This window comes from Somniosus microcephalus, chromosome 5, assembly GCF_052327205.1.
Source record: "Somniosus microcephalus isolate GS21.2 chromosome 5, FLI_Smic_1.0, whole genome shotgun sequence".
NCBI classification, from domain to species: Eukaryota; Metazoa; Chordata; class Chondrichthyes; order Squaliformes; family Somniosidae; genus Somniosus; species Somniosus microcephalus.
The window spans coordinates 72961687-72986494 of NC_140991.1; the positions used below are offsets into that span (position 1 = coordinate 72961687).

General features: G+C 40.5%; 1 protein-coding gene across 10 annotated transcripts in view; it reads right to left on the reverse strand.

Annotated features, from left to right (window-relative positions):
• mllt10 (MLLT10 histone lysine methyltransferase DOT1L cofactor) overlaps positions 1 to 24808 on the reverse strand; it is a 280530-nt gene that overhangs the window by 240829 nt on the left and 14893 nt on the right. For 3 of the 10 annotated variants that reach the window (XM_085987802.1, XM_085987794.1, XM_085987796.1), the window contains exons 3-4: positions 22158 to 22235; positions 19822 to 19931 (exon numbers count right to left, since the gene is read on the reverse strand). The exons of 4 other annotated variants lie outside the window; for them this stretch is intronic. In XM_085987802.1, coding sequence (XP_085843928.1) covers positions 19822 to 19931; positions 22158 to 22235 — 188 coding nt within the window. The remainder of the gene's footprint in view (positions 1 to 19821; positions 19932 to 22157; positions 22236 to 24808) is intronic. 3 more of the 10 variants (XM_085987805.1, XM_085987795.1, XM_085987797.1) reach the window with 1 other exon arrangement.

Here is a 24808-nt window from a genome sequence, read left to right on the forward strand (position 1 = left end):
GCCTATTCATTTGTGATTTGTTGCTGTTTTAGGAGTATGAAATTTGATCAATCAGATGGAAGTGACACAAATTTGCATATGAACATTGTGATGCCTTCAGTGACAGACAAAACATGTGCTCTAAGTGTTATATACGAATTCTCCTGTGGCATTGTTCACCAAGTTGAATAATGCGCTGTTTCATAAGGACAGGAGTTTAAACGACGTACTAACCAATGCATTACTCTGCAACAGCAGAGCCATGACCTTTTAAAAAAAAATAGCAAGACTTGCATTTATATACCGCCTTTCATGTCCACCAGACGTCCCAAAGCGCTTTACAACCAATTAAGTGCTTTTTGAAGTGTAATCACTGTTGTAATGTAGGTAATGTTGTAATTTAAGGCAACAAAGTCTAATTGTTAAGTGAACACAACGGCACAACGTTTTTGTTTGGTCATGGAACTTTTCAAATGGTCACGTGTTTGTCAGTTCTCACTCCAGATCAAAAGCACTCAGTATTAATTAAGTGACTTTTTCTCATCTTTAATATTGCAAATAGAGATAAAATAGTATGTCAGCCACACCAGATGTCACTGTTTCACACCAATCTTTGCATTAACATCCAGGCTGAAACAGACAAGTACCATTCCAATATCCAAATTTCCATCACCAAATAACAACTAAACACTAAAGTTGGTGATGGAAATTTGTGTATATATATATTTAAAAAAATTAACCTGGTTTCTCTCTCCACAGATGCTGCCTGTATTTCCAGCATTTTCTGCTTTTATAACACTAAATATCTTCAAGCCCGTTTACTTATAAATTAGACTTTGTGAACCATAATGGGGCACATTTCTACCTTACGATAATACATTGTTGGGCATAACACTCCTGTCTTTATAAAAAAAAGTGTTATGTCACTTAGTGAGCAACACCACTTTAGAGTGTCAGCTGTGGCTCAGTGGGTAGCACCCTCGCCTCCGAGTCAGAAGGTTGTGGGTTCAAGTTGCACTCCAGAGACTGGAGCAAAAAAATCTAGCCTGACACTCCAGTGCAGTACTGAGGGAGTGCTGCACTGTCGGAGGTGCAGTCTTTCGGATGAGACGGTAAACCGAGGCCCCATCTACACTCTCAGGTGGATGTAAAAGATCCCATGGCACTATTTCGAAGAAGAGCAGGGGAGTTATCCCCGGTATCCTGGCCAATATTTATCCCTCAACCAACACCACTAACAACAGATTATCTGGTCATTATCACATTGCTGTTTGTGGGAGCTTGTTGTGCGCAAATTGACTGCCACGTTTCCTACATTACAAAAGTGATTACACATTAGAAAGTGCAGGCAGATTCAATCATGGCTTTCAAAAGGGTCTTGGATAAGTACCTAATAGAAAAAAATTTGCAGGGCTACGGGGAAAGGGCGGAGGAGTGGGACTAGCTAAAGTGCTCTTGCAGAGAGCCGGCACTGGCTCAACGGGCTGAATGGCCTCTGTCTGTGCTGTAACCATTCTATGATTCTACTTCATTGGCTGTGAAGTGCTGTGGGACATCCGGTGGTCGTGAAAGACGCTATATAAATGGAAGTCTTTTGTTATGCATTAGTAATATATAAAAAAACGGCACCTCACTTTCAAGTTTCAGCAGAAAAGCACCCAACAGCTTAAGATTATTTGGCATCTCTAACAGGATGTATACTTTTTAACATTTTATTAGTTATATTATATCCGATGTGTTAGTTCAAATATTAAATGCAAGGAACAGAAGGGTATGACCTTAAGCCATCAAACTTAAAAACGGACAGGACTTTCCTAGCACAATCCTTTAGGTAATTTCCATTTGAAAGTGCAAGAGCAGTTGACTTAATTGCTTCCTATCATCATTATTTAACACTCTAGAATCATACTAGCAAGCAGTATTCACTATTTCACAAACAAAAATACCATAAAATGCCCTACAGCCCCAGGTACCATTTACAATAGAATTACACAGAATTTACAACACAGAAACATGCCATTCGGCCAAACTGGTGTTTATGCTCCACACAAGCCTCCTCCCACTTTATTTACTTAATCTCACCCCATCAACGTAATAGTTACAGCAGGTACCAGCTCATACGCAAATTATATTAGAACCTTAAGAAATTTATAGAAAAGAAAAGGGAATTCCCTGGGCCTGGGTTCAATGGGAGGGGAGGATCCTGGGGTTCCAGGAACACTAGCTATATGCTTTGTTATCCCAGGTTTCTCTAAATGCTCACTATGATCTCAAAATACAGATTTTAAGAGATTGCTCACAACTGATATTAGACTAACTAGACTACAGTTACCCAACTCTCTTCCTTCTTGAACAGAGGTACTAACCTCCAATCCCCTGGCACACTGGCTCGATTTTAACCCTGCTCGCTCAGAGGAACAAGGGAGGACAGTTAGAATGCCCACAGTAACTTACCCCCTCCAATCTCACTGCCTTCCCACAGGTTGGAAAATTAACCTGCTCTTTTGAGCAGGTGAGTGTGACACCCGTCAAAAGACAGCGGGGTCCTTCTCGATATCATTGGGGCCCAGCTGCAATTTTAACCCGAAGCCAGCATAGATTACGGTTACTGCTTAATATAGGGCTATGAAGTCACTGAAAAGTATCAGGTTTAAATTATTTTACTGAATAGAAATCATAAGCAAGGGTGTTCTCTGAGGAAATTCCATAACCACATTCTTGTCTTGCATTTATTCATTAGGCTATCTGCATCTTGAAGGTAGCTTGTTATGGCTGTGCTCACTAACCTACACTGGCTCCCAGTCCACCAACTCCTCAAATTTAAAATTCTCACTCGCGTTGAAATCCATGGCCACATCCAGCCCTCATCCCTAACCTTCTCTAGCCCTACAACCGTCAGAGAACTCTGCGTTCCTTCAACTCTGGCCTCTTACGCATGCCCCAATCTCTTCGCCCCACTAGTCATGGCCGTGCCTTCAACTGTCTTAGTCCTAAATTCTGGAATTTTTTCTCTAAACCTCTCTGCCTCTCTCTCCTCATTGAAGACCCTCCTTAAAACCTACCCCTTTACCCAATCTTTTAGTTACGTCTCCTAACATCTCCCTCATTGGCACTGTGTCAATTTTTGTCCAATTACACTCCTGTTAAGCGCCTTAGGACATTTCCCTATGTATAAATGCAAATTGTTGCTATTGTTTTTTTTAAATAACTCAAGCGCAGGAACCCTGGCTAATTTTCCCCTTTCTAACTGATACTTACTAACATTTGTAGGCTGCCTGAGATCAGCTAACTGAGCCATTCTGAGCAGAAAGGTTGCAGATTCAATTGGCAGTTTGTGCTCAGCCACTCGGTGAATAAACTTGCTGAGTCATCAAAGGAGCCAAGATGCGTTCTTCATTTATGAACCTAGAAGATAGTGAATGCTGGCATGCTTTTCAAAGTCATCTGAACCCCATTCTGCCTCATTTGATAGCCACATACATTACTTTCAGCAATGCTCATTGGATAGTCATTAGAAGCTGGGATCTTTGCTTGTTTTCTCCTCCTGTACCAGGCATGTATAGAACAATTGTAGCATTCCTGCTGTCCACAGCACCCAAGATCAGCTAACTCAGGACTGCCCAGGAATCAAATGTAGGACCTTCTGTTTTGCTTGACACAACTACAGCTTTAATGCCTAATACACGGTTAAGGGAACACTTCAACAGACTTTTCATTAAAGTCAACAGTTTTAAGAATGGCTGGAGTTACTGATTTTCTATCCCAAAATATCATTGCAATACCGGGCGTACATTAGCACCATAAAGTTTTCATCATTATATTACTTTCAGTGGAACAGAACTGTGTTAATTTCTCTGAATGGGTTCCAAGTAGCCCCTACTAAGCCAGCTGCTGCTTTATTTATCTCCAGTAAGTTTAGTTTGGAACTTTAATCAATGCCCAGCTTCATCATTCTACTCATCTTCTATCCCAGGGTCACATGACAGTTGAGGACAGTTTTAAAATGCATATAGTTCAATGTAAAGACATGTTTTGATTTACACTGATCCAGTATAATTGAAGTCTGCAGAACAGACAACTAGATTTGATAGAATAAAAACAAATTATCACTTTGGATCTTACAGAATAATCTGATGGAACCTTGGGATGCTACATCAGCTGCAAGAAAAAGTCTAAGTAGGAAGTATCATGAGCAGAGTTATTTTTTGCGATGTAGAGGGGAAAGAAGGGAAATGAGGAAGGATCTTCACTAACTTCAGTAGGCAATAGGTTTATAAACAGGTCTGAATCATAATGGCCTGTTTAAGAGTTTCGACTCTGTACATTTTTTTTTTACAAGAAAGCAATGGACTTAAATACACCATTTTAAGATCAGGCAGTGAGTGCAGCTTTAACTCAGTTGACCTTCCAGATCTTGTAACAAATGCACATATAATTGTTTGGCAGTTAGATTTTGACCTTGCATACAAGATTTGCTACAACACAAGAATTTTTAGGAAAAATCCAAAAAGTCCATAAGATACAAAAGCCAGTCATGTTCCATTGATTAATTCTACCAATCAACTTTCCCACCAGATCCCTCAATCTCTCTCTCTCGAAATGTACCAATTGTCTCTTGAACCCATTGATACTACCTGCTTCAAATAATTAAATTTACACTTCGGGTGGCCAAATTCCACCCAATTTCCTATACTTCTGAATTACAAATTTTTTTTAAACTCGTGACCCCTGGTACTTAAACGCTTCACCATTCTTCATCTGCAAAATATCTTTGTGAAAATCACCATCCACAGAATAAATGATAATAACCAATGATCAAAAAGCTGATAAATGTCAACTCCTATATCAAAAATAGTGAAATGGAATGTTACCCGTTTTTGATGGAGAGGGTGAAAGAGAAAGAACATCATGAAGTTGAAAAAAATCCAAACTTCTCTTCTGAAAACACTGACTAATCCTGCAGTTATGATTCCACAGATGTCAGTTCTCATGTACTTAATTATTCACAAGCTTTTACTGGTTATCTGACCTATGGAAGGTGGCGTAGGGTCATCAGAGCCAAATAAAATGATGTTCTCAAATCATTTGAAACAGCGATCTTCATTGCTGTATACAGGCCATGGTGGTCATAGATTCAATCCCTGATCTATACTAAATTAGACAATCTTGGGCAGGGTGGCAGTTAGCGTATTACAATTGGCTTCAGCATCTCCAAATTAGGGAAGTGAAAATACGGCAAACACCACCCACCACTATCCAGGTACACCTGTAAGTATGCATCAGGTGAAGACAGCATTGTCATTGGCTGTGGTGCCCAGTGGTCAAATACACTGCCTACAGTCCCTAGACGCTCACAAATAATATTCACTTGGGAAAGGTACTAGAAGGCATCCACATCCATGAAACCAGGCCCTGGAAAGAAGCCAACATCTTTAGAAGAGATGGTGCTCAGGACATTGGTGGAAAAGGGTGGGGAAATAAAGACTCTGGGACCTTCTTCATCTGTATGACTTAGTAACGCACTTACTCAGAGCCATCCATCAAGGCTACTTCAAAATATTATGCATCTTGCAATAAATTAACACCTCTCACAATAGCCCATCAAAAGCACTCCGTGTAGTACCAAGTCATACAAGCCAGAAGGTCCCAGGTTCAATTTTCAGTCAATACTGAATTAGCTGATCTCAACCTAGGCTTTAGCTGGTGTGCTACAATTGGCTTCAGCAACTTTGAAAGGGGAGGGATAGCAGAGAAATCAAATCAGAACTGACCTACTCTGCCACTGTTCGCCATGGCAGCTCTATTTTTAATCCCTTCTCCCCATTTCTTCATCTCCCTTAATATCCTTACTTCCAAGTATCTGTACCTTTTTAAATGCCAGTTGATTATGCCTTTATGGCCTTCTGGGGCAATGCATTCCACATTATCACAACCCTTTTTGTAAACAACTATTTTTCTGGATTTGCTTTTAACTGGCTTTGTTTGTATTTCAAGATTACATCCCCTTATTTTAGATACCCCTACTGGAGGCAAGATTTGTTCCCCATTTACCTGGTCAACTTTCTTCATTATGTTAGTAACCTCAATTAGATCACCCTTTAACCTCTTCATCTACAGGGAGTATAACTCAAGTTTAACAATTTTCATCAGAGGCTAGCTTTTCTCCAAGGCCAACATTACCCTTCCTAAGGTGGAACCTACAAACAAGGTCTGACCAGCACTCTATAACTGCAGTGGAACTTCCTCACTTTTATATTCTACATTCAAGTCTTGTCAAATCAGCTAGGTTTCCCACTCCCAGTGTCATTCAGAAAGCTATGCTGAAATACACGAGGACAACAGAATCACAATCGACTGTAATCCCCTCCATGATCCGGAAACCTGCTAACATTGTCTAGGCTCACACGTCAAGAATAGCCAGTTGGGTGACGTACCAAAGGGCTTTAGCACCCATTAAACCATACTCCAGCAAGAGTTGATGCTTTACATAGGATTACATAGGATACATGGCACAGAAACAGGCCATTCGACCCAACCAGTTAGTGCCGGCATTTATGCTCCACTCGAGCCTCCTCCAGTCTTTCCTCATCTAAATCTATCAGCGTAACCCTCTATTCCTTTCTCCCTCATATGCTTGTCAAGCCTCCCCTTAAATGCATCCATACTATTCACTTCAACCACTCCCTGTGGTAGCGAGTTCCACATTTTCACCACTCTTTGGGTAAAGAAGTTTCTTCCGAATTCCCTGTTGGATTTCTTGGTGACTATCTTATATTGATGGCCTCTAGTTATGCGCTTACCCACAAGTGGAAACACTCTCTCTGTATCTACTCCATTAAAACCTTTCATAATTTTAAAGACCTCGATTACGTCACCCCTCAGCCTTCTTTTTTCAAAGAGGAAAGAGACCCAGCCTGTTCATCCTTTCCTGATATGTTATACCCTCGCATTTCTGGTATCATCCTTGTACATCTTCTCTACACCCTCTCCCTCTGCTTTGAGGAAAAGGACAGAAAACTGGAAAAAGAAAAAATACTAGTTAAGAACATCTTACTTGGATTCAACTGGTTATTTAATGGATCACAGATAAAAGATATTTTGCTCCACATATCTATGGCTAGGTTTTGCAGTTTTCCTGTCTGCACCTTCTGATAACATAGATAGCCTATAATCATACACGACTATCAGGAGCAAAATGTTACCAAGTCATCCTACACACTTTTGAATGGCCAGCTCAAAAGCAGTCATTGGCCAAGAAATGGGAGAAGATTGCCCATCCTCTCTGCCACAGTACGGAGTTGGGCCTTGAAGACCTACAAAAGAGGGGAGAAAAAATAAAAAGCCTTTCCTAATGTTGCTGATGCAGCTCTGTGGTTAGTTGGCATATGTTAGTGCTGTTGGGGAGGGTTTAAACTAGCTTGGCAGAGGGGTGGGCACCAGCATATAAGAGTAGAAAAGAGGAATAAGGGGCATAAAAGAGTGAGTGTGTTGGACAGTACTAGAGAAGATAGTACTAGAGGCAGTAGTGGTACCATATTAGATAAGAGCAGACCAAGAAAGACTACAAAAAATTCATAAATGGGTTTAGAATGCATGTACGTAAACGCACAAAGTGTGGTGAATAAGGTTGGTGAGCTACAAGCACAATTAGCCGTGTGGCAATATGATGTTGTGGCAATAACGGAAATGTGGCTTAAAAACGGTGAGGACTGGGCACTTAATATTCAAGGGTACAAGGTGTTCAGAAAAGATCGGGAAGGAAAAAAGGGAGGTGGGGTGGCAGTGCTGATTAAGGAACACATTGTAGTGTTGGAAAGGGAGGATGTTCTTGAGGGGACAAGGACAGAATCCATTTGGTTAGAGTCGAGGAACAAAAAGGGTATGATGATGCTATTGGGGATATTCTATAGGCCTCCAAATAGTGAGAGGGAGATAGAGGAGCAAATCTGCAGGGAAATTGCAGAGATATGCAAGAGGTGTTGAGTGGTGATATTGGGGGACTTTAATTGGGATAATGCTAGGGTAAAGGGAAAGGAGGGGGAGGAATTTCTGAAATGTGTTCAGGAGAATTTCCTTGACCAATATGTTCTTGACCCAACTAGAAAGGAGGCATTGCTGGATCTGGTACTGGGGAATGAGCTGGGCCAGGTCGACCAAGTGTCTGTGGGAGAACACTTGGGTACGAGTGATCATCGTATCATAAGATTTAGATTAGCAATGGAGAGGTGGAAGGAACAATCTAGAGTGGAACTTCTAAACTGGAAATGGGCTAACTTCAATGGGATGCAAAAGGATCTAGCCAGGGTAAAATGGAACCAAAGACAGGCAGGAAAAACTGTAATGGAACAATGGGTGATCTTTAAGGAGATGTTCCAAGTACCGGCTAGGTACATTCCAACAAAAGGGAAGGGTAAGGGAACCAAAGCAAGGGCTCCTTGGATGACAAGAGAGATAGAGAAGATAATGAAACAGAAAAAAAATGGGTGTATGATGCATGTCAGGTGAATTCTTCCAGGGAGAACCAGACCAAATACAATAAGTTGAGAGGGAATGTGAAGATGAAAATAAGATTGGCAAAGAGAGAATGAGAGTAGAATGGCGGTTAACATAAAAGGGAATCCAAATATATTCGACCAGCATGTAAACAGTAAGCGGGAAGTAAGAAGCGGGGTGGGGCCTATTAGGGACAAAGAAGGTGATATATGCTTAGAGGTGCAGGGCAAGGCTAGAATACTCAATGAATACGTTGTATCAGTGTTTACTAAGGAAGTGGATGCTGACAAAATATCGGTAGAAGTGGAAAAGGTAGAAGCAATGGAAGGGGTGAAAATTGATAGACAGGATGTACTAGAATGGCTGGGTATGCTTAGAGTGGACAAGTCACCTGGTCCAGATGGCTTGCATCCCAGGTTGCTAAGGGAATTGGGGGAGGAGATAACGGAAGGGCTGGCCATAATTTTCCAATCTTCCCTAGATGCGGGGAAGGTGCCTTAGGATTGGAAAGTGGCAAATGTGACACCATTGTTCAAGAAAGGGTGCAAGGACAATCCTAGTAACTACAGGCCGGTCAGTTTAACATCAGTGGTAGGTAAAGTTTTAGAAACAATAATCAAGGAAAAAAATTGACGGGCATTTGGAGAGGTTTAAGCTAATTAAGGAGAGCCATCACGGGTTTGTAAAAGGCAGATCGTGTTTGACTAATCTAATTGAATTTTTTGATGAAGTAACAGAGGATTGATGAAGGGAATGCAATGGATGTTGTCTACATAGATTTTCGGAAGATGTTTGACAAAGTACCACATAAAAAGCTGGTTAGCAAAATTGAGGCTCATGGAATAGGTGGGTCAGTGGCAGCTTGGATAAGGAATTGGCTTAAGGACAGAAAACAGCAAGTTGTGGTAAATGTCTGTTTTTCAGACTGGAGGGTGGTAGACAGTGGTGTTCCCCAAGGGTCACTGCTTTTTTAGATATACAAGAAACTTTGAGCTATCCGGAAGTTGAATGTCCGGCAACTTTGATCTAACGGCAGAAATCAGCAGCCGTTTTGGTTAGGTGTTTTTTTTTCTCCTAGCATTCTTTTCACAGGCAGGCTCTGGAAAGCGTCTGTCGCTTAGCAACAGCTTCAGGGACGCTTCCAAGCTACTGGGCCGAGTGTTTACAAGCTGTTGCTGAGCAACAGTGTTTGTGGTCAGACACGGCAGGCTCTAGAAAGCATCTCTGTATCTTAGCAACAGCTTCAGAGACGCTTCCAAGCCACGGGCCGAGTGTTTACAAGCTGTTGCTGAGCAACAGTGTTTGTGGTCAGATACTGCGATGAAAAGCTCCTATCTGATAACATTGACGCTGGTCTATCCAGAGCTTTTAAAAAAACGGCAGTGGCTCGGTCCCATGGGTGCCGGATAGCACAAAGTTTCCTGTATATAGATATTCGCTACCTCTCTTTCCTCCTTTAAGATGCTCCTTAAAACCTACCTCTTTGACCAAGCTTTTGGTCACCTGCCCTAATTTATCCTTATGTGGATCGGTGTCAAGTTTTTTGACTTAAAATACTCCTGTGCAGCGCTTTGGGATGTTTTACTACGTTAAAGGCACTATATAAATACAAGTTGTTGTTGTTATATAAATGACCTGGATATTGGAATACAAAGTAGAATTTCTAAATTTGACAATGACACCAAACTTGGGGGTGTGACAAACAGTGATGATATCAATTGAATGCAACAGGGCATAGAAAGGCTAGCAGAATGGGTAGGCAAGTGGCAGATGGAATTTAATACAGAGAAGTGTGAGGTGATGCATTTTGGCAGAAGGAACAGGGAGAGGCAATATACACTTAATGGCACAGTTTTAAAGAGTGTGAAGGGACAAAGTGACCTGGGAGTTAATGTGCATAGGTCCCTGAAGGTGGCAGGACATACTGAGAGAGTGGTTAACAAAGCATATGGGATCTTGGGCTTCATAAATAGAGTACAAAAGTAGAGAAGTTATAAGCGCTGGTTAGGCCACAACTGGAGTATTGCATCCAGTTCTGGTCACCATACTTTAGGAAGGATGTGAAGGCCCTCGAGAGGGTGCAGAGGAGAATTACCAGAATGGTTCCAGGGATGGGGGATCTTAGCTACAAGGACAGGTTGAAGAAGCTGGATTTGTTTTCATTAGAACAAAGGAAGTTGAGGGGTGATTTGATAGAGGTGTACAAGATTATGACAGGTTTGGATAGGCTAGACAGGGAAAGGCTGTTCCCACTAGTTGATGGTACAAGGACTAGGGGACACAGATTTAAGGTTTTGGGCAAGAGATACAGGGGGATATGAGGAAAAACTTTTTTACGCAGCGAGTTGTGATGACCTGGAATTTGCTGCCGATGGAAGTGGTGGAAGCGGAGACACTCAATGTTTTCAAGGGGAGCCTGGATAGGCACTTGAGGGAAATAAACTTGCAGGGCTACGGGGATAGAGCGAGGGAATGGGACTGACTGGATTGCTCTACAGAAAGCCGGCACGGACTCGATGGGCCGAATGGCCTCCTTCTGTGCCGTTATGATTAAGAAATTGTACAATGAATATGGGACCTTGTGATGAAGATCCATCTCATAACAGTAGACCAAGCTGTGACTGTGCTGAAACAGCTCATGCTCACATGATTAAAATGGACAGAAAAGCAATACATAGTTAAATAAAGATTTTAACTAATTAAATAAATAAAACAAGGTTAGACTAAGAAATGCCAAAGCAGGTTGTGTGTCTGGACTGCAGTACGAGAGAGTGTTTGCGGACAGCGAGACTGTCCCGCATCAACACAGCTGCATAGATGTCTCCATCCTGAATCACTCTGGCTCAAAGTCATTGAGCTGGGGTGTGAGTTGGAGACATTCCGACACATAAGGGAGGGGGAAAGAATATCTGGACAGTTTGCTCCAGACTTCGGTTGCATCTCGTAGAGGTGTGCAGGTTCAGAATGGGGTTGGTGTGACCGATAGTGTGCAGAGTAGGGGAACCCAGGTAAGAAAGGGAACGAGGATACAAAGAAACCAATCCTATTCAACAGATACAATGTACTTCCTACCCGTGAGGATAAGGATAAAGACTGTCGGAAGGACAGTCAGAGTGCAGACCATGGCACTTTGGAGCAGGAGGCTGTCCTAAGGAGGGATGGGGAGGAGGAGAGGAAGCCTAATGTGGTAGTTGTATGGGATTCTATAATAATTCGGGGGACAGATAGCATCCTTTGTAATCAAGATCGAGAGTCTCACATGGTATGTTGCCTACCTGGTGCCAGGGCGAGGGACATCTCAAAAGGATATTGGAGAGGGAGGGGAAGGATCCAGTCATTGTGGTCCATGTTGGGATCAACAACATAGGGAAGAGTAGGCAAGAGGTCCTGTTTGGGGAGTCCCAAGAACTAGGAGCTAAATTAAAGAACAGGACCTCAAGGGTTATAATCTCTGGATTATTACCTGTGCCACATGCAAATTGGCGCAGGGATAAGCTGATTAGGGACGTGAACACGTGGCTAAAGGAGTGGTGTGGGAAAGAGGGGCTCCATTTCATGGGGCACTGGCACCAATATTGGGACAGGAAGGAACTGTACCATTGGGACAGGCTCCACCTGAACTGGTCTGGGACCAGGGTCCTAGCCTTAAAAGGATAAATAGGGCGGTCACAAGGACTTTAAACTAGTAAGTGGGGAGGGAGGGCTCTGGTGGAAATGTAGTTCAAAAACAAACGAAAGGGAAGAGAGTAGAGTAACAGTCAAAAATTGATCTTTAGGCACTACATGTAAAGGGAAAACTAAAAGATGTAAAGTGATTAAACCAGGAGAGAGAAATAAGAAACAAGTGAGTAAAACATTAGAGCTGAAGGGCAGGCTAGGGTGTGTGGCCCAAATAAGCATTCTTTATACAAACACACGGAGTATAAGGAATAAACTGAAGGTGCAAATTTATTTTGGACGCTATGACATGGTAGCCATTACTGAGACATGGCTGCAAGACGGTCACAACTGGTAACTGAATATATCAGGTTATAAGGTCTCCAGGAAAGATAGGGAAATTGGCAGAGGGGAGGAGTAGCCTTAGTGATTAAGGATGAAATCACTTCATTGATAAGAGAGGATACAACGAGAAGTAGCCAGTGGAGACTTTATGGGTAGAATTAAAAAATAGGAAAAGACTTAAGACTGTAGTGCGAGTTGTGTATAGCCCCCTGGTAGCAGCTGTGAAGTGCTAGATTGTATAAATGCAGAGATTAGACAAGCTAATAGCAAAGGCAGAATGGTTTTAATGGGGATTTCAACTTTCATATAGATTGGAATAAGCAGTCTAGCACCTGTCAGAAAAGTAGTGAATTTCTTGAGTGTGTCCGGGATAGATTTCTACAACAATATATCCTAGAGGCAACAAGGGGGCATGCCATATTAAATTTAGTAATGAGACAGATTTAGTTAACAGCCTAACTGTGCATGAACATTTATCCAATAGCGATCATAACATGATCGAGTTCAACGTAGCGTTTGAAAGGGAGAAACACAAAACTGCCTCTAAGATTCTAGATTTGGGTAAGGCTGACTTCAATGGGATGAGACAGAGACTGTTCACAGTAAACTGGGCAAATCTGTTAATGGGTAAAAAGGCAGAAGATCAGTGGGAGATGTTCAAAAAAGAATTTAAGGTGATACAGAACCAGTTTATTCCCGAGGGGCAAGAGCTCTACTTGCCCAAAAAAAAGCCATGGACGACTAAAGAGGTATGAGGCAGCATAAAACAAAGAAAAAAACCATACAAAAATGCAAAATATCCTGGCGAATGGGAAAGATACAAAGAACAGCAAATGGTCACAAAATGATAGTAAGCGCTACAAAAAGGGATATGAAAAGAAACTTGCAAGGGATATCAAGATCAACACAAAGAACTTTTACAACTATATTAGGAAAAAAGAGGGTCGTCAGGAGCAATGTTGGCCCCTTAAAAACTGAAAGCGGTGATATTATCAATGATAATAAGGAAATGGCGGACATGTTGAATAATTACTTTGCGTCAGTATTTACAGCAGAGGAAGAGGATAGCATGCCAGAAATCCCAAGGAAACTAATATTAAATAAACTAAGCAAAATAACAGTAATGAAGAAAATAATGGCACTAAAGAGTGACAAATCCCAGGATTTTAAAGGAAGTAGGTGGGAACACTGCAGATGCCCTAACTATAATCTTCCAAAGTTCTCTCGATTCAGGAACTGTTCCTTTAGATTGGAAAATTGTGCCCGTCACTCTGCTATTTAAGAATGGCGAGAGAGGGAAACCAGAGAATTATAGACCAGTTAGCCGAACATCTGTTGTCGGGAAATGGCTAGAGTCTATAATTAAGGATAGGGTGACTGAACACCTTGAAAATTCTCAGTTGATCAGAGAGCAAGCATGGATTTGTGAAAGGTAGGTCATGCCTGACAAACCTGATTGAATTTTTTGAGGAGGTGGCTAAAGTAGTGGACAGGGGAATGTCTATGGATGTTATTTATATGGACTTCCAGAAGGCATTTGATAAAGTTCCACATAAGAGACTGTTAACAAAGGTTGCCCACGGAATTGAGGGCAAATTATTGACCTGGTTAGGAAATTGGCTGAGCGGCAGGAGACAGGCAATAGGGATAATGGGTAGGTACTCAAATTAGCAGGATGTGACTAGTGGTGTCCCTCGGGGATCTATGTTGGGGCCTTAACTGTTCACAGTATTTATTAATTACTTAGATGATGGCATAGAAAGTCATATTAAAATTTGCCGATGACACAAAGATAGGCAGCATTGTAGAGGAAACCATAAAATTACAAAGGGATATCGACAGATTAAGTGAATGGGCAAAACTGTGGCAAATGGATTTCAATGTAGGCAAATGCAAGGTCATCCACTTTGGACCTAAAAAGAATAGGACAGGGTACTTTCTAAATGATGAAAAGCTAAAAACAGTAGCAGTCCAAAGAGGCTTAGGGCTCCAGGTACATAGGTCATTAAAATGTCATGAATAGATATAAAAAGGCTAATGGAATGCTGGTCTTTATATCTAGAGGACTAGAATACAAGGGGGTAGAAGTTATGCTGCAGCTATACAAAACCCTGGTTAGACCACACCTGGAGTACTGAGAGTTGTTCTGGGCACCACACCTTAGGAAGGACATATTGGCCTTGGAGGGAGTGCAGCGTTGGTTTACTAGAATGATACCCGGACTTCAAGGGTTAAGTTACGAGGAGAGATTACACAAATTAGGGTTGTATTCCCTAGAATTTATAAGGTTATCGGGTGATCTGATCAAAGTTTTCAAGATCTTAAAGGGGGACAGATAGGGTAGATAGAGAGAAACTATTTCCACAGGTTGGGGATTCTCGGACTAGGGGGCTTAGTCTAAAAATTAGAGCCAGACCTTTCAGGAGTGAAATTAGGAAACACTTCTACACACAAAGGGGTGGTAGAAGTTTGGAACTCTCTTCCACAAACAGCAATTGATGCTCGATCAATTATTAATTTAAAATCGGGGATTGATTGCTTTTTGTTAACTAAAGGCATTAAGGGATATGGGCCAAAGGCGGGTATATGGAGTTAGGTCGCAGATCAGCCATGGTCTCATTGAATGGCGGAACAGGTTCGAGGGGCTCAATGGCCTACTCCTGTTCCTATTGGCATTTCACTGCTGTACATTTCCAGGCATTCACAAGTGTCATGAAATGTTGGTGTTTTAAAATTAAAATCATTGTTGCAAATATTAAAAACTGAAACTTCTTAAAAGTTAGACTGTAAATTAAACCTATTGAAGTAAATCAACCATTTCATAATAAATATAAATGTTTTATATCATGATCATTTAAATCACTTAAATAGTAGTTAGTAGGCCTAAGTACCTACAAGATACATTTACTTAAATTCAGTAATAATTTTGCTAGCAATCTTAAAGCGCCCAACTGTGCAGACTGAATTAGACTATATGAATTTTAAGAAACAGGAAAAGACCAAAAGGCCAACCCTGTCCTTTTTGTTTGATTTCAACTCCAAGCAGTCTTTTCACTATATCCCTTCTCTCTTCGGAAACACATCTTGTGGCCTCTTAAATCTATTTATATCGTGAACTTCAATGGCCTGCCTTGTAACTTATTCCACAAGTCTATTATCCTTCCGTAGGAAACTTCTGCTCGACTTCCTTCTTAATTCCTAATTTTTAAATTGTTTCCCTGGTATTTGAACCCTTTGCTAGAGTGAACAATTTGCCTGCATCAGTCCAACCCAACCATTCACCGTATTGAAAACTTCAGTTAGGTCAACTCAAAGTGTGCTTTTTTCCTAAAGAAAAACCTATACTCCTTAACAACTCCTCTAAATTTCTGCTCCTTAGAATTACTTTAATGGACAATAATTTTTTTCCTGTGATTAGGAGACAGGAGCTGTACCTTATAACCCCTTATGCAACAATGTAACTGTTATAGCATGGAGCTGTTGTACAATAAATACAACATAGTATCTTAAGTGCCTTTTTTGCTGTAGCTGAGAATTACCCAATAACCCCAAGACCTCTTTCCTGATCAGCATATTTTATGATTATTCAATTTTAACACATACTCCTTTCCTTTGGTTTCTTGCTTCAATATAATCTACATTTATGCACATTGAATTGCATCAGTCACAGACTAGCCTAATTACTTAAAAAATCCAAAACTTTCTGTATCTCATTACAGGAAACTCTCTTTTTACCGGCACCTAAATAACCGGAAATCTCTCTTAACCGGCAAGATTCCGGAGTAGGTTCAGGCAAGTTTTACTTCATATTAGTGGCCGTGTAATCGGGGTTCCTGGATCTGTGGCCATGTAACCGGGGTTCCTGCATCTGTTGCCATGCAACAGGGACGCCTGGACCTATGGCCATGTAACCAGGGTTCCTGCACCTGTTGCCATGCAACAGGGACGCCTGGACCTATGGCCATGTAACCGGGGTTCCTGCACCTGTTGCCATACAACAGGGACGCCTGGATTTGTGGCCATGTACGGGGCTCTCGTACCTTAATAAGTATACCTCTCTGTAATCCGGACTTTTTGGATCAACCGGCACCACGTCGGTCCCGTATAAAACAGTTTCCTGTACATTGATTCTCATTATTTGCTCTGCCTCTTATTTACTTCGGATTCCCTCATCCAAATAATTGCATATATAGAAGACAGCAAGGTCCCAAGACTGGACTGTTGAGCTAATAACCTCTTTCTAGCTTGAAAGCTTCCATTTATGTTGAGTTTGTATCACTTTTTTAAAATATAGTGTCATATTCTACCCCTTAATGACTCCTTACCATCACAATTAATCGTTGATGTGAACGAACCTTGTCAAAACTTTCTGAAAATCCAATTCATTATATAGCAACTGCATTACTCATGCATACTGAACTCAACAGGGTTGATGTTGCAGCATTATTAATGAGACATAAATACTATGAGGATTCAATATTTTAAGTGTAGTTTTAGCTCAAATTTGAAAAGTTCTATTATGAATTAAGATTAAATGGTGGACCGGGAACCAATGTAGGTCAGTGAGCACAGGGGTGATGGGCGAGCAGGTGCAGGTTAGGATATGGGCATCGGAGCTTTGGATGAGCTCATGGAGGGTGGAAGCTGGGAGGACAGCCAGGTCAGCATTGGAATCGTCGAGTCTGGAGGTAACAAAAGCATGGATGAAGGTTTCAGCAGCAGATAAACTGAGGCAGGGGCTGAGACAGGCAATGTTATGGAGATGAAAGTAGGCAGTCTTCGTAATGAGAGGGGATTTGGAGTTGGAAGTTCAGCTCAGGGTCAAATAGGATGCCAAGCTCCCGGTCCATCAAGGCTTTGATTTTATAATTTTCATTCCCCTCATCAAATCCCTCCATGGTCTCGCCCCTCCCCACCTCTAACCTCCTCCAACACCTCTTGCGTTCCTCCAGCTCTGGCCTATTTTTGATTCCCGAATCCCCTTCACCCCTTCAGGCATGTAGGCCCTAGCTCTGGAATTCCCTCCCTAAATCTCTCCGCTTCTCCACCTCTCTCTCCTCCTTTAAGGCCCCCCATAAAACCTCTAACAAACGTTAGTCACCATCCTAATATCTCCTCCTTTGGCTCGGTGCTTATTTTTGTCTATGTTACACTCCTATGAAGCACCATGGGACATTTTTCTACATTAAAGGTGCTATATAAATTCAAGTTTTTGTTGGTGTTGTAAAATCCAGTCGCAGAACAAACTAGATCTCGAGTCCCTTGTTTTTAAAACAAGGATTGCATTCGGAATTTTTCTTTGTCATCTAGATATCTGGCATGGAGAAATTTGTCATCCTGTTCAACAGTCTCCAAATCAAGCTACTGAGAAATCTACACCCACCTATAGGGTTTTGGTTTTTGCAATATGGAGTACGCACACTCCCCTGTAGAAACATGTTACCACTCATCCAAGTCCAGAGAGCTTAGGCTCAGGTTGACAGAGCCAAGACCTAGAACATCCAAATGTTCAGAGGGGTGCCGCTGGAGTTTAAACAGCTAAAACCACACAGCTTACAGTACTGAGCTTCCTGCTGGTTATTTAGTTAGGACTACCCTACCCACTGGAGCACATGCTTGCAGGATTATCTGGAGCCAAGTGGGATCCACCCTCTTTCCTTTCCCTCCCAAAAGCCAAGCAAAGTTGAGCTAGTTGTGGCACATTTTAAGGTGTTTTATCTTGCAAATCCAATTTGGAGTCCCACATCTGTAGATTCCATCCGATTTATACTTCAGGACAGATTTTACAACAGCCAGAACAGAAAAACAATCGATCAATCATGTAGTTTTTAAGTCATGATTCACAGATCTTGATTTCTAGCCAACTTACCTTTCCTAATAGTCATGGAAGGTACATACTGCACTATAAAGTAAACGCAGTACGAGGTACAAGAAGTTAATGACATTGGCAGTGTACGAGAAACAGACTGTCTGGCATACCAGGAGTGAGAGAAACTTTTTTTTAAAATCCTATTTACCTTATTTAAGTTGCACATTTATACTCAAGAAAATCAATGTTTTAAAACATTTTACAGGGCTCCCTCAATGGTTTAGCAAGATAATGCACTGCCTAATGTGGTACTGAACTACATAGACTGGAAAATCCAACATTCAATCGCATCTGTGTTGAATTTATTGATCTCTGTCAGGCTTTAATTAGTAAGTACACGTTAAGTGGAAACAGGACTATGTTTGCGTTTGATGGCCTCCATATATGGATAATTTGCTGGTGATCACTGTCTATGCTCATATAAAAGCGTGGCCACTTGGGTGAGACACCAGAGGGCTGCTGACAACTGTGGAATATACCCCTGCAAGAGTCCCTGGCTTCAGCACAAAGAGAGAAAGTTGAAAAGAATAAAACGTCAGAGGTTTCTCAATCTAATTTGAAAACATCAATTTGACTCTCTACAACTTAATTTGAGTTGTAAACACATACTGCACTGTAACAGTGTGTGCTTCAGTACTTTCTATAAAATAGTGACAGTCATGCTCTTTAAAAATGGTTAAAACTGCTACAAATAATTGATTTCAATTTTAATGTTGGGCATTTGTTGTAAGTGATAGGTTTAAAAAAAATCAGCTCAGTCCTTGGTGATGGGCAAAAAAACTCAAGAGCAGACTAATACCATACAAGAGATTGTTTTTAATCCAAAAGAAAAAAGTTCTCCCCACATCACATTTCTATTTTAGCAACAAAAAAATCACTTGCTCACAAACACACATACATTGTGAAAATAAGGTCACATCTGGGTTTTCTCCAGGTAAAACACATGGAGTGCTGTGCAGCATGACTGGTAATTTGAGTCTGCTAACTTCTGTTTCTCACACTGCACAATATGGGAAGAGACATTTGAGAACGGCCAGAATAAGTGACTTAAGATTTTCTCTACCCATGCAGAAGGCCTCTTAGCAACTTAAAAGGCCCGATTTCAAATTGAAATTTCAAATGGTGAGGAGACCCACTGGGCCACTAGAACCAACATTTCTGTTGGAATCAACTGACAGGAAGTCCACTTGTAATGAGATAGAACAAGTAATGTCATATCCTTGAAAAACATCAAATTTTACGAAAATGAGATGTTCCCATAGATTACACAACGGAAGTGTAACACTGCTTCTTCAAAGTGCTGAGCTAACAGCCTGGCCAAGAACTATTCCAACTAGTAGCAAGCAAGTAGATTAGTCACAGGTAGCCCAGAGACTCAAGCCTGAAGTAATTTAGTTAGAAGTGTGTGCTTGAATGCTTACACTACAAACTACCTGAAAATTAGTATAATTTTGGTTTTGGTTTAATAATTTAATTACCTTGTTGAAGCGTTCATGGGGAACGTACTGTAGTACAATGGGTTCCATTGTAGTAACATTTGCAAACTGCACCTCTGGAATATAAAGTGCACAAACCACATGGGCCCAACCTGCACATAAACCAAAACAAAACAAAAAACAAAACACATTATAAACTACAGAAAGTCACACAAAGTTTAGATTTTGTTAAGTGTAAAAACAAAAATCTTTCAATTTAGTCTGCAAGAAAAAGTATTCCTTAAATTAGTCTGTGAGCAATTAAAAAAAACACAATATTACATTCATATTAAATTGACCGAAGGTATCTAGGCACTAAGCTCGGAAATCCTAATACTATGCTGAATGTGTTGACTCAAAAGCTTGGCATGTGTCAGTTCCTTGGCTTGTGGGGTTTCCAAACCAATAGTTTAAAAGTATGACACATTAAACGCACTGTGCTGTTAACAGGCACTGTGCCAGACACACGTGGGAAACATTGGTGAAAGACCAACAAAGAACCCTGTAGCTCAGCATTCCTGACAATCATCCAGATGGTTCAAATTTCTAACACCATCCCCCTCCTGCAATGTTAACTACTACGCATAAACAAATCTAGAGTGACCCACTGTATTGCAATCACTTTGATCACAAACACTTTAAATCCTTAAAAAACAGTAAGTAACCAATAGATTTATAACAGTAAAAATCCAAATATTACAATCTGCCCTCCAATGATGACAATAACTCTGCAGCATATAATGCATACATTTTCTCATAACCTATATTTTGTTTTCAAAATAATGGGCTATTCAGTATTTTCAATTGAACTTTTGTGCTCTTGTACCATAAATATGCCAGGATAACACCCTAAAATGAACACACACCTCGATGTTGGTTTAACACAAACTGTAAATTATCAGATCAAGTGGTTAGTAATTCAAGTTAAATCCCAAAATCATTTCCTCCCCAACAAGAAACAAACAAAAATAGTAAATATATTACTGAGTTGAGACAAAATGGTGCAAAAATCCTTAGACCATTTTTGGTTCAGGTAAAATGATTCAAGGTTTAGTATCTCAGCGTAATTTATTTTGGTAACGCTCCAGTGAAGCGCCTTGGGACGTTTTATTACGTTAAAGGCGCTATATAAAAAGGTAAGTTGTTGTTGTAAATACACCTTTAGGGTCTAGGCAGAACACAGAGGCCCAATACATTGAAACAAAGTATAATGCACACAATGAGTAGCTCAATTCAGAAACTCTCATCACATAGTTTGCACTGACAGCATCAGGCACAGCAGCCAGATTTTATGTACACATATAGATATACACCTCACAACCGTCACATAACTCCACATGTATTACATCTTTAATTCTTTTATTTATTTATTACTCTACACAAACAAAATATATTGCAAAACGTAACCTTTTACATGTCATACAAATTAATCTTAGAAGCCAAGAAGTTTACTGCCTGGAATTAAATGCTCACATTACTGTATATCTAAATCTGATCTTAGCCACTAAGTTTTCAATGTAAAACTGCCATAAAGAACCCTTCAAAACAGTAGAGATACAAATTTCCTGTCAGCAGGAACCACTGAGCCATCAACTCTCAAATTAAAGTAAAAGTTCAATTAAAAAGTCATCTTCTCAGCTTCCCCTAATTGGCTCAGTTGTTAAATGTACTGCCTAATGTGGAACTGAGCCATATGAATCAGGAAGGTCCAGAGGTCAATCCAGATGTGTCATATTTGCTGATGTCTACTAGATTAGGCATTAAATTGACCTCAATCCCCTGGGATGGGAGGGAAAAATGTGTCAGTCAGGATTCCCAGTACTGATTACTATCCAATGAAACATTCTGCAAATCTGTGTATGTGGACGACAGGGAGGACAAATCAGAGTTAGCTGTGATGCCCCAATAATCCAACAAACTGGCTATAGTCACTGTACAGAATGACTACTTGGGCTAAGAGGGCAATCAGTGCCCATGGAATTATACCCCAGCATGGTGGAGCCAGGAGAGAAAAAGTCTTCATCTTGGTGTCCTACTGATGAATCAGTAGCTAAATGCACTGCTTACCGATGGACCAGGAAGATCCCGTGTATGATCCCTGGACAATGTGGAGATCGCACATCCCTGCTGGAACAGCAGTGCTGGCACTACAATTGGTCTCAAGTTTCTAGCTTACGGAGCTTGGGGGGTGGGGTGGAAATCAGCCATCAACCCCATTCCCTAAAACTAGTGAGAGTCTGCCAGCTGGCAAATACACGTAGAGATGGAAGATGAAAACAGGATTATGTTCACTATGATGCTTCTATAGTTCATTCGCGAATTGTAGTGTCTAGACTTACACATGAACAATAGGCAGGTGAGAGAAATACAAAGGGTTATCAGCTCCTGTGGACCCACAGCCTTGCACGAGTATGTACCTTCAGAAGTGGAGAAATAAGGAGGAAGAAATATTTCTAATTCACACAAAGAGAATTCAAGTATGTTATTGTTTTGAGGGGACAGGACCGACAAAGAAAAGAAAGGAAACAGACAAAATTATCCATGTCTATTTTCAAATAAACTATCAATTTCAAGTCAATTACTACTATGTAGGCCAAAAACTATGGATTATGCACATACAATAGTAATAAATGGATGGCAGAAGAAAGCAAAGCTTGAGCAATTTGCTGGTATAACCAACTGAACCTCAAGGTTAGATTACCACCATTAACTGATAGCTTTCTTTTTTAAAGAAAATGATACAATTTTATTTCTGGCATTTTTAGACATTTGTGTTGCACTGCCCCATCTCAAACATACTCAAAAGAAAATCAAGGAAATTGAGTATTAATATCTTGTAATATGATATTAAGAAAAGGGTATTAACCTCTTGAAGATTAAGAATTGACTCATCTAGGTGCTGGAGACTGCCATTTATGAGCTTGCCTTGACAGCTAAGACTGGCTATTAGTGGAACCCATATCAATCTTCACATTCTAGGCTTTTCATTAGCCAGAAAAGCAGCTGTTCAAAAAAAAAGTTCCTTCCTCCTCTAAAATGTGTGATTGGGGCTGGAAGGCACAAGTAGTAAGGCAAACGTTAGAGAAAAAGATTAGAAAGATTAAAAGTAAAATTTAAAATAAAAACAAAATATGAACAGGATGACAGGACAAGTAAAATATTTACTTATTTATTTTATGTATAATTTTGCTTCCGTATTGAATTTAGTGGCTTTAGATTACTATTACAGTATTAAAGCTTTGTAAGATTGTTTAATGTTTGTCAATATATGTGCATGAATTGGAAAAGAAAACTGGTCAGGCCTAGGAAGATTTTCCTGAAAGTTTCAACAGACTAGAGCTGCTTGGACACTGGGAGCTGTTTAGCTCATATCACAGGAGAGTGGCAGCCACATTACTAAAGCTGGCTCCCTCACCCCGGCAGCAGAATCATAGACCATACAAGTGTGGGTTTACAATTCTGTTGCCAGTTAAGGATGCTGATTTTAACAATGTAAATTCAGAAAGCCAGTGCATAGACACCACTCTCCCATGATCTGAACTAAAGGCACCTCAACTGTTAAGCTTTAACATAAGGCTGCTTACCAAAATATAGCATACACAATTTAATTTACAATACCTGAACAGATACACGATACTAATGCGGTAACACTATATTAATTTCAGGAAGGAAATCTGTATTTCTTATAAATTGTAATCTTACGTTTGAAAATAGGAAGACACTGGATAACATTAAAATTAAGTTTCGTAAAGGACAATGTACTTTTTTTTTGTTGAAGATTTCAATATAGACCAAGTCCCAGGAAAGCTCAGATGCTGCAACTCAACAAATGAATATTCAAGAACTAAATTTGAACAGTTGTGATTTTAAGCCACTTGAATGAAGTTGTCTAGACTTCTAAAACACTCTGCTCAACAGGCCAGCTGGCACCTCAAAAGCTACAATTTAGAACATGGAAGATTTTGAAAAGCATAATGGAATTTCAACTGTAGAGCAGCAAAATTAATAAACTGCAGCATGTAGCTGCAGAATTAAAATATTACATGCAAGCACAAACAATCAAGGTACATGACAGAGACACAGAGGACTATGGGAACCAAACAGCTCAGCAACATCACAGGCAAAATCATTTTTAGCTCCAACACAAAAGTGGTTTATTCTAGTCAGCAACCACACCTCTATGTCTACATAACAATCATTCTAAATTATTTGTTGTGTGCAGCACTTAGATATGTTGACAAGAGGCACTATATAAATGCAAGTATTTATTTATCATGCACATTTATATCACATAATCAAAACTTAAGATTAGAGACAAATATCAAAGTATAAATTCAATAAAAGGTTCTGTTCTTTCAGTGTCATTTCTTTCTTCTTTCCTATAACTTTTACCACCAATTTTATCCCCACCTCTTTTGCTGAAGTCATCCACACCTTGCTGAAAGGTATCACATCCTTCCAATACCTTGCACAAGTAGCCATTTTTCAAGTATGATTCTAGACAGCAAGCGTCAGCAAGCTATGTGACCACGCCAGGTGTCACAAGTGAGCCTAATTCTGTCTTTACTGAATGTCTTAACACATACGCTTCCAGCAAGGATCATTGGATAGTGATCAGGAACAGAAAACAGAGCTGATTCCCCTCTCTAACTTCCTGAGGCCAATTGTTCTGCCCTTACTACTGCCCCAACAGAGAACAAACAAGTACAGACTGGAGATCAAACATTAGGGCCATCCAGAGATGTTTGCCTCAGCTATTCACCACATTAACTAACTGAACCATCCAGGGCAGAGGGAAGTACAAAGACAAGGAATTTAAAAACCAAGAGAACAAACTGTTAAAGAGCTCAAAGAAGCTGTAGCTGTTGGGCAGACACATTTGGCACAAAATGGCTCATGACTACCTATGGTAAGGCAACAGGGTGGGGTGTGGTGGATAAGACTTCATGCAATTGTCGAACACCCAGTGCATGTGGAGTTGCACTAGGTG